The sequence below is a fragment of the Micropterus salmoides genome, unplaced genomic scaffold (assembly GCF_014851395.1).
Source record: "Micropterus salmoides isolate LMB-PRFRI ecotype aquatic unplaced genomic scaffold, ASM1485139v1 Ms_hic_scaffold_12, whole genome shotgun sequence".
NCBI lineage: Eukaryota > Metazoa > Chordata > Actinopteri > Centrarchiformes > Centrarchidae > Micropterus > Micropterus salmoides.
Genome location: NW_024040263.1, coordinates 26,243,348 through 26,256,561, shown reverse-complemented (window position 1 = coordinate 26,256,561; position 13,214 = coordinate 26,243,348). Strand labels below are relative to the sequence as shown.

Genomic DNA, 13,214 nt, shown 5'->3' with positions numbered 1-13,214 from the left:
AATGTGCATTCATCTTTGTAATGAGGGCTTTCTGCACTGCAACCGTGCTATAATATCCCTCTCAATTCTTCTGCTCTCACTGTTCTTGCTGACAGTCTGATCACGTCCTGCATTAAGTTGCTCTTCTGTTTTCCCCAACATATTGCACTAATGCACGAGCATTGCGGTCATAAAATGTGCACTGTGGACCTTAATTTCGTTCGTCGTTCCCATAGATCTAAATGAATATGTCACTTTAGTCACTGTTCCTTTTGAAACACTATCCAGTTGAGCAGTCTGTAATTGAAGCTCCTGCCATCCGTACCCCAACAATGAACCCTCTTTCAAAGTTGATAGAAAATCAGAATCAGCTGGGCCTGCTCAGTGCTCAGTGTAATTGCTTAGGTAGGTAGGTAGAGAAGTGGGTGGGTTTAGGCAGGTAGAAGTAGGTGGGTTTAGGCAGGTAGGTAGGGAAGTAGGTGGGTTTAGGTAGGTAGGTAGAGAAGTAGGTGGGTTTAGGTAGGTAGGTAGAGAAGTAGGTGGGTTTAGGCAGGTAGGTAGAGAAGTAGGTGGGTTTAGGTAGGTAGTTGGGAAGTGGGTGGGTTTAGGTAGGTAGGTAGAGAAGTAGGTGGGTTTAGGTAGGTAGTTGGGAAGTAGGTGGGTTTAGGTAGGTAGGTAGAGAAGTAGGTGGGTTTAGGTAGGTAGTTGGGAAGTGGGTGGGTTTAGGCAGGTAGGTAGAGAAGTAGGTGGGTTTAGGCAGGTAGGTAGAGAAGTAGGTGGGTTTAGGCAGGTAGGTAGAGAAGTAGGTGGGTTTAGGTAGGTAGGTAGAGAAGTAGGTGGGTTTAAGCAGGTAGGTAGAGAAGTAGGTGGGTTTAGGTAGGTAGTTGGGAAGTAGGCGGGTTTAGGTAGGTAGGTAGAGAAGTAGGTGGGTTTAGGCAGGTAGGTAGAGAAGTAGGTGGGTTTAGGCAGGTAGGTAGAGAAGTAGGTGGGTTTAGGCAGGTAGGTAGAGAAGTAGGTGGGTTTAGGCAGGTAGGTAGAGAAGTAGGTGGGTTTAGGCAGGTAGGTAGGGAAGTAGGTGGGTTTAGGTAGGTAGGTAGAGAAGTAGGTGGGTTTAGGCAGGTAGGTAGAGAAGTAGGTGGGTTTAGGTAGGTAGGTAGAGAAGTAGGTGGGTTTAAGCAGGTAGGTAGAGAAGTAGGTGGGTTTAGGTAGGTAGTTGGGAAGTAGGCGGGTTTAGGTAGGTAGGTAGAGGTTGTGTTCGCACAAGGACACAGATGCATGTCCACATGCACATTCCTGTCAGTGATTTCGCATTATTCGACTGATCTACAGGTGGCAGTGATGCACCACCGAAAGGTGGGGAGGAAGAAGAGTGCTTTCATGTAAACATGGATGTGAACAATGCATGTTTCAAAATGTTATAATTTTCAAAATTTGTAAACAAACTTTATCTCTCATTTCTTGTTCCTCCATATGGCCTTGAAATACAAAGTAAGTCCTTGTCTTAACCACAAGCTCACAAGTTCCATTTGAATGCTCCAACTATTATACTTTCAAATGATAACTAACTACCAAAAAAGTGTTAAGCACAGTTTGATATTGATATTGCCTGTAGCTAACAGCTGAAAACAATTTCCAAAGTTTAACAATAACAGATCCTGAGACGTGAGGTATGCTTGTTACAGAGTTGCCAGATCCTTGGTATGCGCCCTGTACAACCTTTGTCTTTCAAACTGTCACTACACCTTCTGTCTCCATATTTCCGGTCTCAGAAATGCCTGTGAAATCAGCAGTATGTTACAATAGCACACAAGTCACACACAAAGGCACGACCCCATAATCCACACGTTGACCCTTTGGGCTTCAAGCATGTGATGTTAGTATGGCGCCTGACACAAATGCTTAACATGATCATTAAACAGACAGTAAACCTTTATATTGGAGGTCAAAGTCACATAATACTGTGATTGTTTAAGTTCAGAAAAGTGGGTCTCTTTTGCAGATATTACTACTACAAATATTGTATGTATGTATTCTTTCAAAACAGCTTGTGTGTGTGTGTGTGTGTGTGTGTGTGTGTTCACCTGGAAGGGCAGGTCGCAGGCCATGAGGCGCCCTGCTGGGGGTGATGCCCCTGACAAAGCAGTCAAACAGGAAACTGATCTGCTCTCCTTCTGAACAGGACAAGAAGAAAACACCAGCCCCTGGAATATGGATGTGGAGAGAGACAGACAGCCCTATCAATGAAAGGAAGACATTAGTATGTGTTGGATTACAAAAAAAGTTGGAGTTGAGAATTTTTTTTTTTTTTTTACAAAAATCACTAAATTAAACAGTATGAAGCTGTAGCAACAGTATGGCATTCGGCAGAGGTTAGAATGCTGTAGTAAATGGTGAAATATAGAGTAAAATCACATTTTTGAGCAAAGCCAAAAAATATTCAGTGAGGTTCAGAAGGCTGTTGTAAAGGCAAGACTGTTCCTTGAACCAGCAACAACCCTTTCTTCTAAAGGTTACATAAAACATCTCTCTATTCAGCCCCCACTCTCCTATGAAGCCCACACAGAGGTAGGTGCCTGCAAAAACACATGACAAGCAAAAAAGAAAATCATGAAAACCCTCATGTCACCACGATATTGAAAAGACAGCCACAAAGTAAGCCCTTACTCAGGGGTTCGGTCAGGGGAAAAAAATCTTATGTTGTCAACTCACGTTCTTATGGAACTGAGTTTGCTGCAAATAAAAGAGAACAACACCTGAGAAAGTGGAGCAGTTGAAATCTTTTGGAAAGATAACATCTGAGTCAGTCTTTCTTGAGCAACACCAGCCAGCAGAGTTGGTTTGACTTAATTTCAAACAGCTGCTGTTTTTTTAAAGAACTGAAAATTATGTTTGCATTCATGAGACAGTTTTAAAGATACATTTGAAAAACTAAACAAAACGTAATATTTCTCTACTATCTAATCTATCAAACTAAAAGGTTACATTTTACTTAATAAAACGTACTTACTTGACATTTTACTCTCTTTACTTTTATCAAGTATGTATTCAATGCTATTACAATATGCTTTCAGAGCACCATTTAGTTCCTCATGATGAGTAATTGAATAGAGTTTCTGGCTTGAATCATCAATATGTGTTAAATGTAATGGAAACCTATTAGCTTCATTAGGCAGTATGTATTATAGCATATTTTCTTCAGTCAGTGGAAATGCCTGGCCCGCTTATCAACTCACAATGGGGAGGAGATGAAGAATGAAACTACAATCACGGATAATATTAGTGTAAGGCGATTTGACTAAGATGATTCTTGTGTGAAACTCTGCAAAACACTGAAAAAGAAATAAAGGCAAAAGATGTTCTGCTTTTGAGGGACTTTTCAGATGTCATGAACAGAGTCACAGTGGGCCTCAAAGGCTTTGATTTCTTTGCACGATATGATCCTTACATTTTTATTTATAGAACCATTAGCAGACTTAGAGGCCTTTCTAATATTTGTACCTTAGATAGTGAATGTGTGTGGGCTTTTCTTGTATTGGCATCTTTATTTCCTTTTCTGTATTGCTCATTAAGTCACTTGCATCATCTGCCATGTAGTGAAGGTGTTAATTAACAGGACTTTGCTCACAAGGTGCTGTGCGAAGTGATAACATGACTCCACTGAGATTTATCTTTGGAGTATGAACATCCCACCCACTGTAGATGTGAAAGACAGGGCTGTAGCTCTTTCTAGCCTATTTTTTTAATCTGATGTTGAGTAACTTCTTTTTCAGCCCTTTTTGGGGCAATGCCATCTCAACATTATTGGGTTTTTTTGGGATGAAATAAGCTGTTTTCTAGTTTTTCTCTCATTTTCTCTGAAGGCGGTTTTTGGCAGTCATTTTCATATATTTTTTTTATTTGTTATGAACACCAAAGGGCCTTGTTGGACCTGGTCCTCATTTATTTCTCGCAAATATGCTGAGTTCAGCTGCATGGCGGCTCATCTTAAAAGAGACAGATCTTATTTTATTGTTGTAGCGGTAGTGCATTCTATTTAATATGGACGGAAGCAGCTTTTCTGTCAGATTACTGTTGCAAACCAAATGTCTGTCTGGTTAAGACCAATGTTCATCTTATTTGTTCACACAAGCAACTTCTATCCTCTACACTGGTTGACATAAGTTAGCAGGTAACATTTCTCCAAATTATTCTGCAACTTTCTACAGCAGTTATAATGACATGTATACACTGTCGAAGTAGAGTCGAAGGCAGGTGGACAGCAGCTTTGTCATGAAGAAACTTCACCACTCTTCCAGGAGGCTTCAACTCTTCTAATGACAGGTGGAGAGTCAGAGAGATGTTAACCTCTGTGGGTCACTCACACCTTAATGTCACATGACAGTAGAGTAGCTGAAGTTGGCTTTTACTTCTACAAACCTGATCTGGAAAAGTGAGTATATGGACAAACTATAATGATACAGCAAAAATGCTGCTTAATACTTTATAAACACCACACGTGAAAAACACCCTCACACGTGCACTGACATACTACTGTATTACGATATGAGGTGTGTGTGTGTGTGTGTGTGTGTGTGTTTAAGCCTGCTGAGGGACATGGAAAGATTGTTGACAGAGCACGTCAGCTTAAAATTGCTTTTATGTAGATCACAAGGCTTGATGGCCATCCAAACTCTGCGGAGGATAATTTATTACTGTCTGCATGTGAGATCTGAAGCCATCTGTGTGTGTGTGTGTGTGTGTGTGTGTGTGTGTGTGTGTGTGTGTGTGTGTGTGTGTGCGCACGTGTGGTACAGGGTCAACGAGCACGTGCGGACCTGATAAGCCAGGAGAATATATGTTTAGATGCAGGCTCTGCTCAAAACATCATTGATTACAGAACACCGTGGCCTCATTATCACATCCAATGGGAGCTGCAGTACTGACATCACTGTGTACTGATTCACACTGCCACACTGTTTGCATGCGACTGTGTAACCAAAGGTGCACGTCCAACAGACATCCATGAAGACCCCAGCTCAACTGATTACTGTTTAGTAAAAGGCTTTGCACAGACTGCCAATTATCCCACAGGACTGATAGGTTTCCTGTCTGTGTGTGTGCGTCTGTGTGTGTGTGTGTGTGGGGGGGGGGGCAGTAAAAAGGCCTGTCATGTCACTATGTTGTATGTCTTCAACTCAGTAGCCAGAAATCATGTCGTCCGCAGTGCAGCTGACTTTCAAAGTGCAGCTGCAGCAGACAGCACTGTCGCAGTCAAGGGTAAAATGTTTTTATACAGCAGAATGACTGAGAGACCCGCTTACAGATTTGCTGGAGCAAAAAGGCCTCGAGGGAAATTAGGAACTGAGGGGGTAAAGGAGTTATTTTATGTTGGTTCAAAGTACAGTCCTCAAAAGTGCAACCCGATGAAGGACAATTTGTCTCTATATTATTATAATTTTTCTGCAACATTTGCACATCTTTGCACTGAACACGGCCTGATAGTCTGCTGTAATATGCACCGCCATTTTGTGCTTGTCAAGCATACTAAGGCACTGTGTGTTATTCAAGAACTCCTCCTGCCCTCTCAAGCTCCAGGCTTTTCTTTGCAGAGATTTGTCATGTCCAAGCACATATTCCTAAGTATTCTGATGTTTTTGCATATCCAACCCTATACAGCTTCAAGAAAACAACAGCTACTTCATCAAGACGGACAGAAATTCACAATCATTTGTTCAGCTGAACAAAATGACAAATCGAAGGGAAAAACTCAGACAACAATAAATGTTTGATTTAATTAATTTATGCATTTATGCAAAATGCAGCCTTTAAACTTACAAGAAATAATGATTTGACATTTATCGTGATAATTATCGATATCGAATTATTGTGATAACATTTATGGCCATATGCCCCAGCCCTAGTTGAGTTGAGAAATTGCAGGAAGAGACCAGGCTACCATTAGCGCATAATCAACACCGCCGTCAAGATAATTGGTCTCCGCACACCCAACCTAGCAGAACTAAACAATAAGACCATTGCACACATTGCAACCTCAATAGCACAGGACATCACACACCCACTCAATAACCATCTTACCCTGCTGACCTGGATGCAGGTACAGAGCACTGAGGTCCTCAGTACCTGCATCCTGACTCGCTTTGGGAAAAGCCTGATCCCCTCAGCCACAGCTACCTTAAATAAAAGGCCTCACTGAACTGGCCTGGTCTGAGGGTGCACTGTTGTCTGTCATTGTGAGTTGTTACTGTGTGCTGTTGTTGTCTGATGTGTTCAGTGCTGTGAAAACGAATCTCCCCTTGGGGCCAATAAAGTCTAAAGTCTAAACTCTAGCATTACAAACACGGGGTAGCAGTCAGCTACACCAAAACTGTTCATTAGGACATTGAACTATTGCACTGAACTTCAGCCAGTTTCAACACAAGCTGAAACTAGCTGCATCACTGGCCATAACAGACCTTTCTGAGAGCAGACATTTGAACTTATCATAGCAGGAGAAGCACAGGTCAGCCATGTCAATGAGCCAGCACGTACAAGACAAGACCCTCAAAGTGGCACACTTACATTGAATGGAGCAATTATTAAAGTGATCACACCTGTGATTTCTCCTACTATGACATATCAAAATGTTCGTGCTCTGACATGCCAAAATAGCTGCTGTGAAAAAAGGTCTATTTTAGACACATCTGACCAGAAGCAAATCCAGTATGGTGTAAAAACCTGGACTGCTGTGGATTTCATTCTGTAAGTTTTGTAGTTGTTGTTGGCTTCTGTTGCCAACAGCATAACAAAGGGCTGGTGATGTGTGAGACAACACTGTGTGAGTGCTTAAAAGTTTAGATAAACACAAAAGGAAATGAATGTCAAAAAGAAAAAATAAAGCAGTTCATCACTGACAGCTTCAGGGATGGATTGGTGTGTTTGTGTAAGTTTGGAAGTGTACCAGTAAACCGTATCATTTCTTTTGCTTATGGTAAATGAAAATGGTTAATGAAACTGCTAGCTGGAGCAGAGCTAATAATGTTAATTTTTAAGACCTACTCCTCCAAAAAACGTGCCATTGTGGTATATAGAAGTTGGACGTGCTTCATCACAAGTCCAGCACAGACTTTAGCATGCTAATACAGTATATCGCCATGTTGCTAACTTTCTGGGTAATGTACAAATGGCTGAAACGATTCAGAACCTGAAAGACCTGTAAGACTGCAGCAGACAAGTTGGTGTGCAAATGCCCAGAATAAAGTGTTCTTTGGATAAAACCACATAGCACTCCATAAAATGACTGCTAAGCACTGGTATGCCTAACATGTCCTCACCAAATACAAATAAACATGTAAAAATGTAAACTGACCCTCTGCATTACCTTGCACACATGTACGGAATGTCACTTGCAGATTTGACTCTGTCACTCTGTTTCTGCAGCCATGCCAAAAGGGCCTCTCTCCACTGCCCCGGTGGCTGCTGGGTACTATGTAGATGCAGGTGGAGGGGAAAACTATGATTGGTGGTCTAGCCAGCAGGCGCCATGTGATTGGTTGAGTGACCACTACAAGGGAGGCTAGTATTTATAGATGTGGCTCATCAGAAAACTGAAACCAGAGCCTGTGGCCTTCATGGTTATTCCTGTAGGAGCCATGAGACTGTTTGCATACACAAACTTTCTCTTAACACTAACACATCTCTAAAGCAAAACAACTGTAAAGAGTTAGTCCTCACTATACAGGAGAGCTAGCAAATATCATTTTCTTAATGAGTTTAGTTTCCCTAAGATGAACACTTCAAACACTGTCCCATTAAACACTTAGCATGCTATCCAAGTCTCTCTATCTCTCTCACACACACACACACACACACACACTTCCCCACCCAAAAACATAAAACTGCCTCTCATTTTTCACATTCATGCCCACATCAACTGGACATTCAGAGGATACCTAAACCCTGGCAACCACATAAACACACACACACTGCATTATCTGGTGGGCATGAGTACAGTGTGGTGGGTGCATACATAGAAAGTAATTTCTTACGTAGATAAAGTTACTCTATAAACACCTGCAATAAATCTCTGTTTTTATGAGAGTCAGTTGTGTTAAATGACAGATCTATCAACCTGCAAGTGCTGATCTTGAAGATCATATGTGATCAAAAGCTCCAGAGCAGCTAATAAACTGACCTGTTTTCTCAACTTACAGTCACTTTCTCAATATTTGAGGGTATTTTCTAAGGTATAATCTTCGGTGTATATATGAAACAAGCTACTAAATGTCTCAAATTTTCACTAAACTCAATGTTCACTGAGTAGGAAAAAACTTTTCAGAAAGACTGAAACCAGCTTTCATAATGCAACATGTCTTGATGCTTCCACTGATGGACTTCTTCCTGTCTAATTGTCAACCATTGATTTTTTTTTACCATAAACTCCACTGTAGCTCTGGTCATCTAGGTTTTGCTGGTCACCCATATAAGAAATAATAACACACCAGCAGCAATAATACAGAGCCAGGGATGTATGGTACTGTACATTGCCCATAGCTGTTTTTCAGCTATTAGTGTCAAAGTGTTGCCCTTTTTGGCTGTAGGCTGCAGTGTCTACATTCTCACACTTTGTCAGTCCACGAGTTACTCACAGTATCCACAGCGAGTCCCCCCTTCGAACACAAAGCCATTTGTCACCGCACCATATCGACGCAACGCCGACAACTTCCAGTGGCCAAAGACGATAGGGGGGACGCCTCTGGTAAGGACCAGCAGGTTGTTGCACAGGTGGAGGGAGGCGGGGCCACTTTCCAGTTTGGTACCTGGTTCGACATTGACACTGAATCTGTGGACTGTAGGAGATAAAGCGGTTTGAAAACAGTAGAGCATGGATGGTCTTCACATGCTCTGTCATAATGACTTAAAGACAGTTGAAGTATCATTGATCAGAAAGCACACTGACCAAACAACAAATGTGATGGAACATAAAAACAAACCAACAGGGCATATCACACACAAGCACATGAACACACATGCATTGCAACTGATGGCTGTGGTAATAATGATGAAGCCGTTCTTTAAGCTCTGCTTGCTGCAGTTTGTCATCTCTCAGCTTGTGCAGATGGCACTTTTTCAGTGCCAAAGTCAGTCTCTCACAGCCAAACACATACTGTATACTGTCTCATATAGTACATAATAGTAAGTATATACAATACGTGCCCACGCTTTCATAAAAAGTGAAATGAGTTGTACGTAGAGACTTAATAGAGTGAGCTCATTTCGCTCTGTCTGAGCACCTAGAGGTGCACTCTGGCTTGCAGTGAGCTAAACAGTCAAAGATGAAGCTGAGGGCTACTTCATGCATTGTATTGGTTTAATGATCTCAACCAAGTGCTAAATATCAGCAAGCATTTTTCGTTTCGTTAACAGGGATGTCAAGTATTCACAATTTGCAAGAAGGGTAAATTAAGGAGAAACGGTTTTAACATCTGGCCAGACTGAAGCGTATAGCAGCATTGAGGACAAACTGCAGGCAACTTGTAGAGCTGTGACTAACAATGAGAGAAAATACATACATGGATGACTTCTTCTAGGACAGCTCAAGATAGAGGTGGATACATGTAAAAGAGCTACAAAACTTGTGTTTCAATATTTACATACTGACATCCCTTAGCAGTGAGTTTTACATTAGAAGGTAAACTATTTAGTGTGCTGTGGGTTTTCTTTTAACATTCAGGGCTACATGAGCTACTAAATGAATTTCTAGGGGAGATTCAATTATGTGATTCGCATAGTGATGGAGGAACAGAATGCTTGTGGATAATATGATTAAGGATTTAGGGGTGAAGCCCCAAAATATCCTGCAGGTGATATTTTAGAGAGAGGAGGATGAAGAATTCCTTTTCAGGAAAATGTTTAGAAATGTAAGTTCTGATGGTGCTGCACAAAAAATGTCAATTCAAGCCACAGCCTGGTTGTGAAGTGCAGTTAGAAATCAGGCTGGAGTTATTTAAATATAATTAAAATTCATGATGGTTGAGAGAACATTTCTAAATAAGACGAGTTTAAAAAAGAAAGTTCGGACAGCCGTAAAAAGTTATCTGGGGGTCCAAGTTAGAAGTCTCGGGTGAACTACTGAAAACTTATAATTGAAAGTCAGTTTTTTTGTTTTTTTTTTAACAACTGATCAAATGCTGGTGTTTAACACTTCATTGAGCTGTTTGGCTGGAAATGTAAGGTTGTATCTCCTACAGAATTTACAGGGGTAATAGACTTTTCACTGTTCTTGCAAACTTCTTACTGCAGGGGAAGCCTCTAAAGGATAACTAGAGGAAGGTGCAATAATTAAATACTACACTAGAAATGACCACTCAGTTGCAGTATTTTTTTAATAACTATTCTACATTTTAATATTAAGTAACCTCATAACTTGTATAAGGGCAACTCTATCTAGCACAATTCTTCCATATAAAATGGGGTTCAGTTTCCCTTGTGTACACCCCTCTCATTTTTCCCTCAGCTAACTTTGCACTGAAAATAAACGTTGCGAAGTTGAGACAGCAGATTTTGCAGATAGAGAAGAACCAGAGTGATGGAAGACAGATTTTTATCTGTCTGTGTTATTCCACCTGGCTTTGATAACTTCTAGCCAGTGACCTCCCGTGTTTTTGGCACATAATCGGATTTGTCTCCCTGACAACAAATTTAAAAAAAGATTGTAAAACCAACTTTCTGCAGGTTTGACAGAGTTGATTTTACGACATCAATAAAGTTTTTGCAGTAGCTTAGACTTCTGGCTCTCCAAACTCATCTTCTGATTTACACTTTGTTTTAGAACCAATGAAACTTTAAACTTCTTGCCCACTCGCTTCATCCTATTCACACTTGGAGCCTTAATGTAGGAGGGTGATCCTGAAGGGTATCGGGCCCAGTCAGCTCTAATTACAGCTTGTTGCAATTCCTACTGGGTCATGGAGATCATGAAGCACCTGATGTCATTTCAAGGCTTGATTAAGCAATAAGAGGAAATAAGAGCTTGGAACAAATAAGAGGGTTGCTTGTACAGCTGACTCACCAAAAACAACCTACTATTTGATTTGTGTTATCCAACTGCAGCTTAGTGAACCAACTTTCAGCACATTGATCCTTCACACTTCACATCCTTAAACAGAGACTGTGACATCCTCTCAAGGTCAAACCACTGACCTTCTCCCAGGCTGTAGCGGACGCGGGCATCCCAGGCCAGCAAGGCATCTCGGCTGGAGAAGCCCAGGACCAGCGTGTGTGCCAAACAGAGGATGGAGAGGGTGTAGCATACCCCGTCATACCCGGGCCCTGGCTCCACGCCACAGATCCCCTGAAGGAGTGGAGAGAAATGCACTGAGAATATTTTGTATTACCAGTATTCTCTTTTATTCTGTATTCTTTTTAGTACGTGTGGATGCTTTACCAGCTTTCACACAAGTACATCTCAAATATCAGAGAGTCATATTAATGTTACAGTAGATGTTGTGACTATGGTTTCTTTGCCTGCTTCAGTTTAATTAGACTAGATAACATGGTTTCAGGGAATGAGTTCATACAGATACAACAAATGCCCCTGTTTCTCTTAATTTAATGCAGTTTTTCTTTGTGTTTCTGCCTAATGCAGTTTTTTGACCAATGCTCTTACAATTTGGGCAGTCGACCTTAACACACCTTAAGTCCTTATCCATTACATTATTTGTTCAATTCAATTCAATTTTATTTATATAGCACCAAATCACAACAATCTCACAGCGCTTTTCATAAAAGAGCAGGTCTAGACCGTACTCTGTGATGTTCAACCCCCTGTACATGTGACAGCAGTCTCATGCCAGCAACAGTAAAGTTATGAGATACAACAATACTAAAAAGCTGTAATAAGCCTGCCACCTGAGCGGTTCACCTGAGCGGTTCACCTGCAGCGCACATAACATGATCAGCAGGGAGCCTTTGGTCTGCTGAACGTACCTCCAGTGTCACACTGAGTCTCTCCTTGTGGCAGTTGCCCTTCTCCTTCCCTTTCTTCCTCTCCTTAAACACCAGCAGAGACAGGCAGTCTGATGCAGAGACACAGGATAGGAGAGATAGGAGTTTTACAGACTGACAGGTTTAAAAGTCAATTTTAGTGACAATAGTAGATTGTTTTTGGTGCAGAATGCAGAATAACAACAGTGTCATTTTTTTGTAATCTCTGTTGTCTGCCTGTTGTGTGTTTGTGGCCCAGCTGTCACAACAAAATCTAAAACAATGAACTGATCCACTGGCACAGATGATAATGACAGTCAAGACACAAATGCACACATAAACACACAAACACGAACACACACACATGCACACAGAGCAGTGTAGCCTACATTATTCCCGCCACTGTGCCCACTTTCTCCAAGGACACAGCAATGGTGTACAGTTTGAGCAGTGTATGCTGAGAGGGACAGTGCCCTCACACTCATAGCATCTCAAGTGTAATGCAGTTAAGTTTTAAAGACATGTGGCTTTCTTTTTCTGCCCTTTTAGATATGGCAATGTCACAGCTTATGTTTTCAGCTGGAAGGCTTTCAAATAATTAACCTTAAATCCAACTGGCACTAAAATCCCCATCAGATTTAATATCCAGGCTCTTAATGTGAAAGGGACAGGCTGCACTCAGTGTTTTGTCTGCACCGTTTAAAGGTGAATTAGGTCAATTAAATAAATTCAATCGATCAATTCAGCTGGTTTATTGCGGAACACGTGTTGACGCGGATGTGTTGAGTAGTGCGCTCCCGTGGCGCACAGCCAAGCGACCGACTGGCAAGTTGTGATTAGTTTAACTGCAGTAGTACACCAGATGAGATTAGTGCTAAATGATACGGATGAAGGAATAGCATTTTTTTCCCCTGTCGCGGTGAAAATGTGCACTCTTTGAGTGGGAATAATAAGAGATGATAAAAATACAAGCGGTTTGGCACAGACCTGCGACCGGAGAGGGCTTCCGAAGAACGACCCACCGAGTCTTCCACTGTGGAAAAGTTTGTAAAAGATCAATATATGGCAACGTATATTACTATAGTTGTCCCGGAAGTGTGGACAGAAGGTTTAAGGCTTTGAAATAAGAGGAATTCACCTTTTTTCCATCTCGAAACTTGACTTGTCCCTCCGCGACAACTGTATCCGTCATCTTCTGTCATGGTTCCGAACAGCTGTGTGTGTGTGTGTGTGTGTGTGTGTGTGTGTGTGTGTGTGTGTGTGTGTGTGTGTTG

At 41.5% G+C, this 13,214-nt stretch overlaps 1 protein-coding gene across 6 annotated transcripts in view; it reads right to left on the bottom strand.

Annotated features, from left to right (window-relative positions):
* Positions 1–13,214, bottom strand: part of dok7b (docking protein 7b) — a 23,026-nt gene extending 9,812 nt beyond the window's left edge. For 3 of the 6 annotated variants that reach the window (XM_038714300.1, XM_038714302.1, XM_038714301.1), the window contains exons 1-6: positions 13,079–13,214; positions 12,928–12,973; positions 11,944–12,032; positions 11,158–11,308; positions 8,604–8,804; positions 2,061–2,213 (exon numbers count right to left, since the gene is read on the bottom strand). In XM_038714300.1, the coding sequence (XP_038570228.1) occupies positions 2,061–2,213; positions 8,604–8,804; positions 11,158–11,308; positions 11,944–12,032; positions 12,928–12,973; positions 13,079–13,132 (694 nt within the window). In that variant the 5' untranslated portion in view covers positions 13,133–13,214. The remainder of the gene's footprint in view (positions 1–2,060; positions 2,214–8,603; positions 8,805–11,157; positions 11,309–11,943; positions 12,033–12,927; positions 12,974–13,078) is intronic. The other 3 variants (XM_038714304.1, XM_038714303.1, XM_038714305.1) reach the window with 3 other exon arrangements.